Here is a 15,114-nt window from a genome sequence, read left to right on the forward strand (position 1 = left end):
GGGCGCGGTGGACGACGGGAAAGTCGAGAGAGAAAAAACAAACCATCCCGGATGCTTCGAAGACGACGCCGCCCGGCCAGGACAAGTGCGCCGAATTGACGCTTGCGCAGTGCGCTCATTCACGAGCTCGGTGGGGGCGTTACATTTGGAGGAGGATTATGAAGCCCACCGCGATGACGCAAGACGGGGGGGCCGTGCCGGCGGGGAAGAAGCTCCGCTTTCAGCGGCCGTTCGGTGAGGCACTCACGCGCACGCCACACGTCATCAGTAAACGCTCGGTTGCGTAACAGAAATCACGTGGCTGCGCGCCAATCGGCCTTTCTTTGTCGCGATTGCGCGTGCGCAGAGTCCAGTGGCTTCCCTTGTTGACGTCATTGCACCACCCAAACGAAGCGGCTGCGCGTGGAATAACGCGCGTGCCCGTCGTCTCCCTGGGGACTGCGAGTCCTGGGTCAGTCACGCGGGGGGGTGACGGTGGGGCTCGGCTTGGTTTCATGGGCGTGTATTGTGAGGGGCTGTGTGGGCGGGGCGAGTGGCGCGGCGAGCACGCGCCCACGTGGACCCGGGTTGTGGTAGCTCATGGAGCCGGTGAGAAATAAGAAAAACCTTCCCCTTCCGTGCCGCGTGCGCTGCACGAGCACAGGTGAGCCTCCACTTGAAAACACACGCGCACACAGACAGGTGCATGAACCTGACGTGAGGTTTCTGAGGCAGTCCACTCGTTGTACGTGACGTCATCTTTTGGGGTCTGGCTAAATTGAGTGTGTCAAACATGATTAAACATGATTCAGATGCCACTCCGTGGAATCTGATGTGTATATATACGGTTTTCGCAACACAAGCTTCCATTTTAAAAGTAATTTTTAGGACATTATATTAAATTGTGATTTTGAGGGTTTTCCCAGCCACAAAAAAACTGAACCGTTCGCATCCCACAAAACGTGAAAATCCAGCACGCAAAGCTAGTTTCATTGGGAACATAAAATCTGTTAGGAATGTCTATCATTTGTAGGTCATCAAAATAAGGTCTTTACTATCAACCAAAGTTATTATAGATAATTAAATGTAATTAGCATCAAGATATCCTTTGTTTAATTTTTGTCACCTAATATCATACATGAGCTTTCGGGGTTCATTTTAAATGTATTTATATTGGTATTGCTGTACATCCGTAGCTACTGAAGAACCAAGGTCAGTTGTTTGAGAATTGGATTTTACTTTTACATTATTCCACAATTTCTAATGACCTTGCATTCAACTTGCTCCAAAAACTAATGAATGAAAAGAAACAGATTTTTAAAAAAAGTGTTTAAAACAAAAAAAAACTAGCTATAATGAAAAACTTTCTTTGACATTTACAGGATTAAACAATGTTGGAAAAACAGTTGTTGGCGTTTATGCGAGGAAAATCTTTCAATCCCGCTTTCTGCTTATGTAGCAGGGTGAGATAAAAAAGTGAGCGGCGCCAACTTAAAATTGCATGTTCAGCTACGTACTTTTCCAACTCTGTCACTTCAGATGGATGGTGAAGTATTGAGCAATCTCAAAATGCTCTGAGCACCTACGTAGTCAAAGTTGTTGGCATTTTGTTTAAAGATGTTGGACACTTTTATTTACAAAAGCCCTGATATTTTTGGATTTTATGAGCATCATGGAGTCATCTCGATATGCACACACTACATCTTAATGCCGCTTAATGACAAAACCGCTGTCCGTCCATAAAACACAAAATATTCAGGCGATCATTTTAATCATTTCACAGATTTGCTATTACTGAAGTGTCTCTCATACACGTAAAAAATGATTCCTGATGTTCTGGCGAGACGGACTTTCCTTCGTTATGTGGCGTCTGGCGAATCTTATCCGGTGGTTTATTTCAATGCAAGCTCGATCTGGGGGGGCTGCAATGGAATTTGTTGCCTCAGTTTGAGGCCTGCCCAAAGGGGGAGCGAAGGCCAATTCATCATAAAGCTTTGCCTTTGATATTTACAAAAACATCAACATTAGGTTGATTGAATGTATCGATTGAATGGATGCAATAGGTAATACACACACACACACACACACACACCCATAAACAGTTTGCTTTCGAAATTTGTCAGTGATACTCAGAGGCACCAATCCAAGCTCATTGGTTGTTGAGCTCTTCCAGCTCGTGTCATCGTCCAATCGGCAACGCGCCGTCCTCTGCCACCAGCCGAGCAGGTGCTTGTAAAACTCCGCCCCTTCTAGTAAACGACTTAAAAAGCCTGAACACACACACACACGCAAACACACGCTGCCACAGCCATGTCGCACAGTCACAGCACCCTCACTCAAACACGACTGGAGAAGACGTGGGTGCCGTGGGTGCCGAACCGACTAAGCAAGCGTCGAGGATGTGAGTATCGCATCTTGTTCGTGTGCGTGTGTGTTTATCTGTGCATTTGAGCTCGCCGGCGTCGCATGTGGTGTTCCTCACCGCGAGCTCGGCACCCTGCCGGTCGTTCACCCCACAGATGAGCACTGAGCAATTTAACTTAACTTTCCCCCAAAATCTGATTTTTCATTTTGATCTTTTCTCACACATTCAATCAAAAGAAGAAGCAAATAACAATGACAATGTTCAAAACTTGCAGAAAACAGCCCTTTAAACCAGGCGTGGGCAAATTACGGGTCGGGGGCCACATGTGGCCCATCAGACGTTTTAATCTGGCCCGCCGAACTTGAAAAAAATTAGATGAATAAAACTTCATGTTTTATTTTGTAAATACTGTGGTTTTTCAAAGACATATATTTTGTTGTTATGCTTTTGTTCACTTTCATTTAAAATTAAATGTTTTTTTTCTCCGATGAGGTGAGGCTACCAAAACTCTCCATCCATCTGCTCCTGGTCAAGGCTCCCTCTGTCAAATTTTAGAACCCATTGTGGCCCGCCAATCAAAAAGTTTGCCCACCCCTGCTTTAAACACAACCCTAAATATTTTTTTAATAAAATAAACCATTTAAATTAGTCGACAATTTAACATTGATAAATCAAGCAAAATTTTGAATTACTATATAACAATAAATCTGTCAGCATGGCGCTTTGCTGACTTTTCGATAAAATATAAAAAAAAAAATCCATTTTGTTCGCCTTCACCAATTTGCTGCAGTGATGATGGTCAAATCATTTTTGTCGTTGTTGTTTTTTTTTCCAGCGTCGGTTCCGCAGTTCACCAACTCGCCCACCATGATAGTGATGGTGGGACTTCCCGCCCGAGGAAAAACGTACATCTCCAAGAAGCTCACCCGGTATCTCAACTGGATTGGCGTCACAACCAAAGGTATCGCATCGCGACGCAAACGCAAGGAGGCACAAATCACAAAATGCAGTAGCCAATCAAATGGATCCAAATTGTTTCACACTTGCATGAATATGTCGCCGTCTTTCTCCAACAGTGTTCAACGTGGGGCAGTACCGCAGAGACGCGACACGCGCCTACAACAACTTTGAGTTCTTCAAACCCGACAACGCCGAGGCCATGAAAATCCGGAAGTACGAACGCTAAAACACTATTTCCTCCCCGGCCACAACTTAATCATACCGTCACTTCACTGTCCGACAGGGCGTGTGCTATGGCAGCACTAAAGGACGTGTGCGACTACTTCTCCGGCGATCAGGGCCAAGTGGTGGTGAGTCATCGAGCTCGCAGATTGAAACTTAAAGTCATTTGACCAGCAAGAACCCTTTGAAACGAACCACATGGAACAGATGGACGACGGATTTCTTTGATCTAAAATGGTAGCGATGTGTATTTCAGGTCTTCGACGCCACCAACACGACACCAGAACGTCGAGAGCTCATTCTCGACTTTGCTAAGGAAAACGGCTACAAGGTTTGTGCTGCATCGCTGCTGGAAACCTTAGAGAGGTCATAAAGGACTTTTCACCGTGATGTCACTATCGTATCAATTTGTTATCGTATTTATATTGTATATATTATGACCATGTCAATATTGTATGAGCACAGTTTGCGTCGCAGGGAGTCCTCACATGGCCAACTGTGATTTTTTTTTTGTTTTTTTTTTGCGATGGTCCGGTCTAAGTCAGGTTCAGAAGTATCGTGGCCTGTGTGGCGGGCCTGATCACTAAAGCGACATCATGCGTATGTTCGCAAGTGCATGAACAAATTGGTACAAAACAGCACGCACATTGATGCAGTTAACACGTGCACACTCACGCACATGCAAACAGCATAAAATTATTTCTTGATAAGGCACAGTGACAGTACGATGTGAATTTCATTTTTTTTAAAATTTATTGCCGACTTTGTCGATGTTAATGAATGTCAATAAGTTCTTATAAAAATGCACTGTCCTCATCCTTTTGGATTTTTATTTAGGTTTTGTTTTTTTTTTATTAAATTTTTTTTTTTTTAGGGTTTAGCTCAATTTTGATTGTAGTGATGTAACCAGGCAGTCTTGTGATCTCTCAAGAGCTTTTTACGACATTCGCTCGATTTATTACCATTACCCACAGTTTCTCTTCGATTCATTTTCATTTTTGAAGGAAATTAACAAAAAAAAAAAAAATAACCTGAACCTCTTCACGTACTTATTTGCGCTTTCAGTTTCGCTCAACAGGAAGCAATAATTTTTCTGCCACCCAGAAGGATGTTGGTGCATAATGTTTACAAATGTTCATAAATGTATCGTCTATATTAATCCAAACCATTTTTGACTTCATCCCTTTTCAGGTTTTCTTTGTGGAATCCATTTGTGACGATCCAGAAATCATTGCTGAGAATATTAAGGTAGAATGTGTACGCCTATGCAAATGAGCGATCTGGATCAAGAAAAGGCAAACTCAACGTTAACCATGTGACCACTTTTTTTTTTTTTTCCACCCTGTTGAATCAGCAAGTGAAGCTCAGCAGTCCCGATTACATCGATTGCGACAAGGAAGAGGCTCTCGCCGATTTCCTGAAGCGGATTGAATGTTACAAGTTAACGTACGTGGCGCTGGATGATCACAAGGACAGGTAGTGTCACGCCTTCACATGAACATACGTCGTTACGTACATAAACCATGCAGGAGAACGTGAGTCACATCAACTAAATGATCCGGACAGCAAGTGTAGGTGAAATGAGCAATTCATTTAAATTTTTTCAAGTTTGTCGGGCCGGATTAAAACGTTGAACGGGCCGCATGTGGCCCCCGGGCCGTAGTTTGCCCACGCCTGGCATAGATGCTTATTGTCTACCACATTAGTGACAACAGACGAAGCTTGTTGTGCCTTTTGAGGCATATTTTTACTACAAGTTCATAATTGCTGACTACACAAATGCGGCCCGATTTGTTTCCCCGCCTCTGCCAAATACAGAAACTTGTCCTACATCAAGATCTTCAACGTGGGCAGCAGATATTTGGTGAACCGCGTGCAGGACCACATCCAGAGCAGAATCGTCTACTACCTCATGAACATCCACGTCGCGCCGCGCTCCATCTACCTGTGTCGCCACGGCGAAAGCGAGCTTAACCTGGTGGGCCGCATCGGAGGAGACTCCGGCTTGTCGGCTCGCGGCGCCAAGGTGAGGAGCTGCGTGAGGCGGCCACAAAGCTTCGACTCCTTTCGTTAATTCCGCGTTGTGTGCCGTCCCCAGTTTGCCATCGCTTTGGAATCGTACGTGCGCAAGCAGAGCATCAGTGAGCTAAAGGTGTGGACCAGCCACATGAAGAGGACCATCCAGACGGCTGAAGCTTTGGGCGTCCCGTACGAACAGTGGAAGGCTCTCAATGAAATTGACGCTGTGAGTGGTCGTTGCTTGTTTGAGGGCTTTCTCTAATCTTTACTAACTATACAGGCAAACGTTTTGTTGTTGTTAACTTCGATAAAAACATTTTAAAAACGTTGTCGCAGTGCATTCCTCCATTCCTGCCACAAGGGGGAGCCTATTAACCTTTCATCGCACGCAAGATGTTTTGTCGGGAGCTAACCTTGTGAATTTCTCATTACTTTTGTTGGGCTCAAGCTCCGCCCACATGCAGAGATGAAAGTTGAACTTCTTCACACTTTAGCGCTCTCTATCTGTCAAGTGTTCATGGCTAAAATCTGAGAAAAAATTCATGTCTTTAGGAGGACTCTAACGCTGGAGGAACCTGGAAATGTCCGAAGTGGCCTTAAAATAGCCGCTTCAACTCAAAATGGCGACCTTTTAGTTTTACAGCACTGTTGCGTTCTGTTTCAGGGTGTGTGCGAGGAGATGTCCTACGAGGAAATTCAGGAGAATTATCCCGAAGAGTTTGCATTGCGAGACCAAGACAAGTATCGCTACCGCTATCCAAAGGGCGAGGTGAATGTTGTTTTGACTTTTTTTTTTTTTTATGTCCCTCTTCATCCTTTTCTTGAGCTTTATTTTTAACTTTGGTGCGCTTTCAGGTATTAACACTTTGCATGTGTGTTTGTAAATGACTCAGTTCATTAATCATTACATTTTTTTGATGGCAAAACAAGAATGTACTTTGTAAAAAATAAATACAAACAAAAACTGACAGGAAAATTAGAAATATATTGATCTAAAAACATTCAAATTAAAAAAATGATTATTATTATTATTATTATCCTATCCTACAAGTGTCAAACTCAAGGCCCGGGGACCAGATCTGTTCTGCCTGCGAAAGCAAATCATGCGTGTCAACTTACATGACCCTTACTAAAATCTCTAACAAAATCTTTCATTATTTTGAGTAATAAATAATGACGTTAAGATTTTGCAAGAATATTTTGGTTTGGTGTCCCTCAGTAACTTGAACAATAATTCAACAGACTTTATCCTTGTGTCCTAATTTCAGAACTAGTGAACCATCAATTTATTTATTTGCCTTCACTGCCATAACAGCCCCGTGAGGCAAGACGGAACTACAAAGTGGCCCACATCAAAAATAAATTTGACACCCCAACGCTAACCCCGAGCGTGAACCTTAATCCACGGCTGTCCTAAGAATACCCTATTACCCAAACCCTGCGATTGCTGCCGTGAAATTTTCATAACTTGTCTTTCATGCCGATCAGAAGTGTTACCTCCTAACGAGCCTCGTGTTCACCAGTCTTACGAGGACCTGGTCCAGCGTCTGGAGCCCGTCATCATGGAGCTTGAGAGGCAGGAGAACGTGCTGGTCATCTGCCACCAAGCCGTCATGAGATGTTTGCTGGCATACTTCTTGGACAAAAGTGCAAGTGAGAGCGTATCATGTATTGCTATTCATCATCCTTCAGCTTGTATTTTTAAGAATTAATATTTTGCGTGTTGTGTCTGTCAGTGGAACTGCCTTACCTCAAGTGTCCTCTTCACACGGTCCTCAAGCTCACCCCAGTTGCCTATGGTCAGTCTTCTTCTTCATATTATTAATAATAAATATCATTAATATTAATATTGATAGTGATAGTGATATTTCAATTGATATTAATATTTTAATTAATTAGCATTAATATTAATATTTTAATTAAAATATTAATATCAATATTTTAATTAATTAATATTGATAATTAATATTAACATTTTAATTAATTAATATTAATATTAATAATTATTTTCATGAACATCTGATGTGCTAGGCCAAAAAAAACAAGGGCAGATTCCAAATCTGAGAAAAAAAGTAATTTTGGAAAGTTTACACCAAAAAAAAAAAGTGTTGTTAATAATCCTTTGAATGGGATCGACATGAAATTAGTATATCTATTACAACAGAGTGTACAAAACACATTTTCAAGCATTACATTTAACAGAAGTTGGCCATTTTGATATGATGCAGTTTATTTTTTCGGATTCCGGGAATTGATCAAAATGACCTCCGATTGTGATAAAGATGGACAACCCTGTCAAACTTTTTGCTTACGGCGTCTCGTGTCAAAGTCAGAGAACCATTTTGACGATTTCCCATCAAAAAGGGGTTGCGAGGGCCCGCTTATTGGTCATGACTGCTTTAAAGTTCTGTTTGTGTTGCTTTTGGTGTGGCTACGGTACAGGGTGTAAAGTGGAGTCTGTCTTCCTGAACATTGAGGCTGTGAACACACACCGTGATAAACCTGAGGTGAGTGCAAACGCAAGTTTAAACAAAAAAGGATCTCTGCTTTCTGTAGTAGGTGACAGGACAAACAGAATTTTAGGGTTACTCTGATGCAGTCTTGATCATAATCATGATTCTATATTGCCTAAAGTGACGCATGTTTTTTTGTTGAGCAATAAAGGGACAGTCTAAATTTCCATGTGAAAAAAAGATAAAGATAAAGATGTCCTTTATTAGTCCCACAATGGGGAAATTTGAAGTGTTACAGCAGCAAAAAACGCTCAACGTTGGTTTATGTTAGAAAATTGGCCAATTGTTAACTAATTTAACATGCGCATTGATACCAATGCCCACTTTAACCTCTGAAAATATCCCAAAAATTATTGTCATTAGGAATTTTTCTCCCCATACACGTTCACTATCAAGAAAAAGCTTAAAGTTGCGTAATGTTAGAAAACGACAGCCAATCGTCACCAAAATTATTGTGCACGTCTCCCCTATATGACATTGCCACCATTTTTGGGATTTTATGGTCTTTTCCTCTCCATGAGAAAGATGAAAATAAAATCCAGAATATTGAGGCGACATTTTGATGTTTTCGGAGGCTGATGTGAGATTAGACAGATACGTGCACGTGAATTTTGGTGACAATAGGTTGCAGATTTTGTTTTTATTCAGTTTTTTTAACATTAAGCGACCCGTTTAGTTTTCTCTAAATTGAATGTATATGGGGAGTTAAAGGCTGAATACCCATAAAATCCGACATAATGTGGTGATTGTTTTGCTAGTTTTAGAGGTTGAAGTGGGCATGAGTAGAGATGAGCATGTGAATTTTGATGATTCATAACAGTTTTCTGACAATGAGCGACGTAAAACTTTTTTGCACCTACATTAAGTGCTTTGGACGGTCCTGCTAGAAATCTGCCAGAAAATACAGACTTAAACACGCCTTTGTCTGCAATACCTGTATTACATTAAACATATCATTTCTATGAAATATATTTACAATATGGTTAAAAGGTGTGTTTAATATGTTTTAATGAGCTCACCGCACGTTGTAGGAGTACTTTAAGATTCACTTCCATGGCTTAGTTACAGACGTAGCTAGCTAAGCTAACGCGGCTAGCAAGGATTTCCTGGAATCAGCATTGGTGTAGTGCATTACTTTTGGCATTTGAATGAGTAAATTAGTAGTAGTAATTCTGAGTGAACGGAGTTTTTTCAGAAGGTCAATGTCTGTTTTTGTTTTGAATCATGTCCTTGGTTACCTTTAAACCCCCTTTTGTTGAGTGTGTTTCAGTTCGCCTGAGCATGAAGTCACAATTTGTTCTCTTTGTCAGAACGTGGACGTGGACAGAGAAGCAGAAGAGGCTTTGGAGACGGTCCCGGAGCACATCTAGACCACCAGAATCCCCAGACTGCATATGATGGACGTGATTACATTTGAATCGAAATATTAATATATTAACAGATGTTTTGACGGGAACAGAACATCTACAAACAACATACAATGGAGAATTTAATTTACCTACATATATATATATATATATATATATATATATATATATATATATGACTTTGTGACTTTTCTGACCCCTTAAGTGCCTATTTTCCTCCAAATGAGTAGAAATAATCTCTTATTCTTGGAGAGGTTCACTTGCAGTTGACATTTTTTTCAGGATTCCCACGGGATGGGAGTCAACTTTACCTTTAATCATGGGATTGGGATGGTACAGGATAAAAAAAATGAACAGGAGCGGGATTATCCAATTTAAAAAAAAAAAAAAAGCCCTAGACAGATGCACAGCCATTTTTAATGAAGCTGACCTTCAAAATGAGAACAGTACGGGAGTTTGAGTCATTTTAAATGGGAGTAGGAAAGGAGTGGGATTTATTTTTTTTACCAGAAGTGCGGTGGGACAGGAGTGACAATCCACTTGTGACACGAGCAAACAAAACCACAACTAGTTAATTTAACCATATACCCGCCATTATGTGAGCAGCCATTAGGATTTGGTCGTATTTTATTTTTAAAGGCAGCACTTTGTCAACAAGATGCCCAGTAACACAATGTAAATTATATGGGTTGAGATGTCACGTCATTAAACTTGAGAAGACATTTTGAGAAATAGCACTCATGAAACGAGAAAATGTTGCAAAATATGCAAAATTATTCTCTTCATTGAATCATAGTTAGTGATACACTGTATGGATGCTCAGGGAACATTTGACTAAACAAAGGGTGTCTATCGCACTGCAAAAGTTCTGTTATCCTCATTCACTGCTCCGATTTTTCTGTCATCCTCGTAGCAGTTTCAGTCGTTTTTTGTTTTGTGCACTTTCCATCAACGTGGACTGTTTGCGCCATACACGGCGAACTCGTCGGGCAGAGTGATTGACGCTTGGTGTGCGTCAAACTGCTCGTACATTTTTCTCTGTGAGCACATTGTGCTAACTAGCTAGTTATAGGAATCTTAAAGTGGAGTCGTCTACATCCAACCAGCGTGGACAATTAGTGCAATACCAGCAGCTTGCATTGCTTCCTTGGAAAAGCACCCATCGCCATTGCGTGCCTGACACGAATGCCAAATTCTTATGAAATTGTCTATGCAATGTGAAGCTTTGTAGCATTTAATAGGACACACAATGAGGGCGTGGTGCAATAACTGCAATTGGAATGATGTCTCTGTGTTTTTTTCCCACTTCTCTGGTTATGAAGGTGTATGTTGTTCGTTCAACTGTTTGATGCAACCAGCAAGAACAAGCTTGTCAAATAAAAATGTTGAAAATAGTCATGTGCTGTTCAGTGTTACAAATGTAACTAAGTTATGGTAAAATAAAATCAATAAAAAGGTTCTCTTTGGTTGCTGGTCTTTTCTCAAGAAAAATGAATTTATTGAGATTGTTTTCTCTTTCAAGATATATACGTGTATAGGCTTAAAATCAATAAAAAGGTTATCTTTGGTTGGTGGTCTTTTCTCAAGAAAAATGAATTTATTGAGATTTTCTTTTTCAAGAAATATACGTATATAGGCTTATAATGTTCTTCCGTTTGTAAAAACTACAATCCCCACAATCCAAAGCGACGTTACACTTCCGGGTTATGTCGTTAACCTGTCAAACGGAAAAAGGCAAATGAGGTAAATGTTTTAAATATGTTATACTATACTGTATTTTGTGCGTCCCCGTATAATGCTTGTAAGGATTAATATCATTATTATGTCTCCTAATTTATTAAACGTCACCTCATTCCTAGTCAAGTTTTTGTGCGGTGCATGTAAACCGTGTGTTAACTGGTTAGCAAGTTAACCAAAGATTGACTTCGAGAACACCTCTGAAACATCTTCGAAACGACATACTAAAATTCATATTCTTGCCACTTCCACACTCATGACGTGATATTTTGGGGACTGGTTTATTGTGCAATCTGAAAAGGCCCCCCGAGTACAGGTTTTCGGCGTTAATTTTACTTAAACAAAGTGTAAATTTACCAAATATCACTCGTATACAATATACAAATGATATATCAATGGAGAATGAGGAACCGCTCTGATGGTTGTGTTTATTGCATAAAAGTAAAACGTATGTACAAAGACGTTGCAGATTTTTAGGGTAATTAATTAAAGATCAATATTAAAAACATAGACTAACTCGCCAACGGACTGTGTTTAACTTCAATTTTAGACGTTGTAATGTTCTGAAACAAGAGAATCCACATTTTCACTCCAGTTTGTGTTGACAAAACCTTCTTGAGTTGTCCTGGCTGGTCCAATCAACCATTAAAGTCGAATGCAACGGCGGTTTACAATCTTTTTGTGAAGTTAGTATATAATTTGTCAGTTATTTGTTAGCCAAAGATGACAGCATGTCATCCTAAATGATGCCATGTTACGTTTACTTCTGTTTCCGTTGCCAAATACAATACTGCTCCCAAGGTACTTCTTGTGTTTTGTTGTCACAGCAGGTGAATGTGTGGGGAGCCGAGATGCCACTGGAGGTCAAGTGGCCGTTCCCACGATGCCCGACATTGGCGTGGAGGCTCTCCGGCTCCCTCATCATGGGCATGGTGGGCTCCTACTCCTACTGGTGGACCAGTAAGTTGCATGCAACGTTCCTAGAAGTGGTTCGGATTCCAAAGGTGAACTGTAGAAGCTTTCCAGTGAATTTCTGGAACGTTTGCTCTTAATTCCCATGGGAAGTTATTAGAAATAGTGTTTGTTCCAGTGTATTCCAATTATTCATGTTAACTGTCGTGGAACTTTTCCAGGTTTAACATTTCCTATAATTTGGCCACCTGAGCAATGCCATTATAACCTTGTCATCACTCACTAGCCTTGTCGTCGGTATTGCCGTAGATCACATGAACTGCCTGACGGTGCACAATCATCAAGTTCTGTTACAACTGATTGACCAGCGTCCGGCGGACACGCCCCTCATCACACTTTCCAATCACCAGTCTTGTATGGATGACCCGCACATCTGGGGTGAGAGTCCACCTGAAGCGCTGCCGATGCACCAGGAAAGTAAACAAACTTTTTGTGTATGTGTGTTTATTTATTTGTGAGTGTGTGTGCGGTAGGTGTCCTGAAGCTCAGACATTTGTGGAGCTTTAACAAGATGCGATGGTAAGCACACTTGAAGCATGACCACATGTTTGTTTTTATTTTAGTTTTATGTTTAAGTTTTACATTTTAACATGGCCAAAAATGGTACAGTGATGCTGGTAACGTTGATAGCTAACACTAATGTGTGCTAACAGAGCTTTGCTTACCTTTTGGCTTTAGTCACGTCTAGTCTTTTTTTTTTTTAAATATTTTTTTATTTATTTATTTTTTTTTTTTAAGAAACACTCCCCAGCCTAGCTAAACTTGTCACTCAACTCCATTCTCTGTGTGTCTTTAATTAGAAGGACACAAGTGACTGACACATTTTCAGAGATAACCTGATCACTCAAGATTTATTTGGGTGTGTAATTTCACTTTTGTTAGGTGGACAGGCATTGTTGAGGAACAGCTATTTATGTACAATACTAAAAAAGTATATTTTTCAGAATACAAGGATAGAGATAAGTCCGGTCTGCGAATAGCAAAAATCCACATATACTGGTCATTGATGCCAATTCTAAATGCCTTGGAGGGGGCGGGGGGACAAGCAATGCTGTGTCCACTGTACACTTTACATGAAGAGACGTTTAATGTGTTTAATGTTTTTTTTGAACTATTATTCAAACAGGACTCCAGCGGCGTCAGACATCTGCTTCACAAAAGAGTTGCACTCTCGATTCTTCAGCCGAGGGAAATGCGTGCCCGTCTGCAGAGGTGAGCGATGCTCACACGTTGTCTGCCTTTTTTCTTTTATCAGCTGACCCTTAGTATTTGACGGCCCTTTCTTTAGGGGATGGTGTTTACCAGAAAGGCATGGATTATATTCTGGAGAAGCTGAACAGAGGGGAGTGGGTGCATATTTTTCCTGAAGGTAGGTTTTGGAATGGATTGAGCTCAAGAAATTTGAGGATTGCGGTAAACCTAAATTATTTCTGTAGATGTTTTTTTGTAACTGTTCTTTTAAAGACCTTTCAACATAGTTTCACTGCCGCAGCTTCTGTACGGCTTATGTGTGATCAAGATTATTTTTCTTTTTTTGTTAAATTTAGTGGATGTGCGCAATACGCCAGTGGGCTCATTAGACCAAAATTTCAGAAAATGTTGTTTTCTGAACAGGTAAAATCAACACGAGTGAAGAATTCATCAGGTTAAAATGGGGTAAGTGCATTGCGTGACGCTCATCCGTATATTTTGTCATCTTGTATCGCTTACACAAAACGCCGGTCGTCTTTTAGGTGTAGGGCGCCTAATAGCAGAGTGCACCCTCAATCCCGTCATCCTGCCACTGTGGCATGTGGGTAAGCGAGCCATTTTGTGTTACATTTTCAGTGACCTTCCTGTTGGATGTCTGTTTCTTTGGTACCCCAAAAATGTTTAAAGGCCAGAGTGACCGGCTCCTTGTTTAATCATCGAAAATTACATCGTTTTACAAAACCAAAAATCCTGCATCAGGTTCTTGTCTATTCTTTGCTTTTTTTCTAACTCACCAAAATCATGTTTACTGTTCATGAATGTTTTAAATTAATAACATCCCTGTGAATTTTTTCTTGTATATTTGTTTCTCTGTTACTTTGCCTTTGGGGACATGTAACCATCTTTAAAACTTTATCTTTTGTGTCAGGCTTGAGTGATGTCCTTCCCAATGTGAGCCCCTACATTCCTCGTATTGGCAAGGTTGGTCATTCCTCTCGGCGTACTCCCGCATTCTCTCACGCCTGAGTGACGGCAGCTTCAGAATAATCACTTGTGCGCTTCCAGAGAATCACCATCCTCGTCGGAAGACCCTTCGGCGTCAAAGACCTCGTGGAAAAGCTCAGAGCGGACAACAAGAGCCAGGTGAGGCAATACTGGTTTGATATGATCCGCTTTAAATGTTCCAGTGCAATGTGTTGGCATTGTGGCGTCCGAGACATTCATACGTCCTCCATTCATTTACTGTTGCAGTTGGAGATGAGAAAGACGCTGACTGACGTTATCCAGGTGGACTTTCAGAGACTTAAAGTTCAAGCTGAGGCACTCCACAAATCCTGAGCTATGTGCAACTTCACCTGAAGACAAGTGGCAGGCCACAACATGCGGGAGGCCATTTTATGCAGGACATTTTTATCAAAGGACCTCAATGTGTGACCAGAACTCCTTTCACATCTTTTAAAACTTGGATAGGACTGAATATCATGTTTGAGCACATGATGTATTTTTCCTCTGGTGGTAATTTTATTATTTTATGGTTGCATTCTGTTATTTCTTATCACATCTTTCCGTGTTTAATTTTATGGTTGTCATAAGCATGTTTTCCTCATGAAATTCCATCATTATTGAAATCTGAAGGACTGTTAAGCTACATTGGGGCAAGCAATGAATTGATTCAATCTCTTCAACTTCTTTTGTTAGTGTTTTCTTTAAGCTGCTTTTGTAGATCAAGTGCATCCTTGTGATGTGCAGAGCTTGCACTAACAACGAGGTTTGCATACAGCGAAGATCT

General features: G+C 40.9%; 2 protein-coding genes across 5 annotated transcripts; both read left to right on the plus strand.

The window, feature by feature from the left end:
• Positions 1-10,891, plus strand: LOC148339599 (6-phosphofructo-2-kinase/fructose-2,6-bisphosphatase 1-like). Of its 4 annotated transcripts, none has more exons than XM_088291432.1 (14): positions 1-234; positions 3,180-3,305; positions 3,421-3,517; positions 3,588-3,654; positions 3,783-3,857; positions 4,718-4,774; positions 4,881-5,002; positions 5,345-5,552; positions 5,625-5,771; positions 6,210-6,314; positions 7,069-7,198; positions 7,282-7,344; positions 7,988-8,052; positions 9,369-10,891. In XM_088291432.1, the coding sequence occupies exons 1-14, from the start codon at positions 159-161 to the stop codon at positions 9,426-9,428; spliced, it is 1,398 nt and encodes a 465-aa protein (XP_088147558.1). In that variant the 5' UTR covers positions 1-158; the 3' UTR covers positions 9,429-10,891. The 4 variants fall into 4 exon arrangements, with proteins under 4 accessions (XP_088147558.1, XP_088147559.1, XP_088147560.1 ...); XM_088291433.1 differs by lacking the exon at positions 1-234 and adding an exon at positions 418-643; XM_088291434.1 differs by lacking the exon at positions 1-234 and adding an exon at positions 1,836-2,380 and having other exon boundaries at positions 6,181-6,309.
• A 300-nt stretch (positions 10,892-11,191) lies between these two features.
• Positions 11,192-15,010, plus strand: tafazzin (tafazzin, phospholipid-lysophospholipid transacylase). The gene is made up of 11 exons (XM_088291435.1): positions 11,192-11,226; positions 11,990-12,122; positions 12,384-12,512; positions 12,608-12,653; positions 13,261-13,346; positions 13,423-13,503; positions 13,749-13,790; positions 13,868-13,930; positions 14,254-14,306; positions 14,391-14,468; positions 14,577-15,010. Exons 1-11 carry the CDS (start codon positions 11,221-11,223, stop codon positions 14,661-14,663), a joined length of 804 nt encoding a protein of 267 aa, XP_088147561.1. The 5' UTR covers positions 11,192-11,220; the 3' UTR covers positions 14,664-15,010.
• Positions 15,011-15,114: the final 104 nt, after the last annotated feature.

The sequence above is a fragment of the Idiotropiscis lumnitzeri genome, chromosome 3, assembly GCF_059441095.1.
Source record: "Idiotropiscis lumnitzeri isolate Australia: NSW breed Sydney's pygmy pipehorse chromosome 3, RoL_Ilum_1.0, whole genome shotgun sequence".
Classification (NCBI taxonomy): Eukaryota; Metazoa; Chordata; class Actinopteri; order Syngnathiformes; family Syngnathidae; genus Idiotropiscis; species Idiotropiscis lumnitzeri.

Coding starts and splice junctions, on each gene's coding strand:
- tafazzin (XM_088291435.1), top strand. Junction 12,654..13,260: donor AGCTTTAACAAGATGCGATG/GTAAGCACACTT, acceptor TTATTCAAACAG/GACTCCAGCGGCGTCAGACA. Junction 13,347..13,422: donor ATGCGTGCCCGTCTGCAGAG/GTGAGCGATGCT, acceptor CCCTTTCTTTAG/GGGATGGTGTTTACCAGAAA.
- LOC148339599 (XM_088291434.1), top strand. CDS start 2,290: ATGTCGCACAGTCACAGCACCCTCACTCAAACACGACTGGAGAAGACG. Junction 3,518..3,587: donor GAGGCCATGAAAATCCGGAA/GTACGAACGCTA, acceptor ACTGTCCGACAG/GGCGTGTGCTATGGCAGCAC. Junction 7,345..7,987: donor GCTCACCCCAGTTGCCTATG/GTCAGTCTTCTT, acceptor GCTACGGTACAG/GGTGTAAAGTGGAGTCTGTC.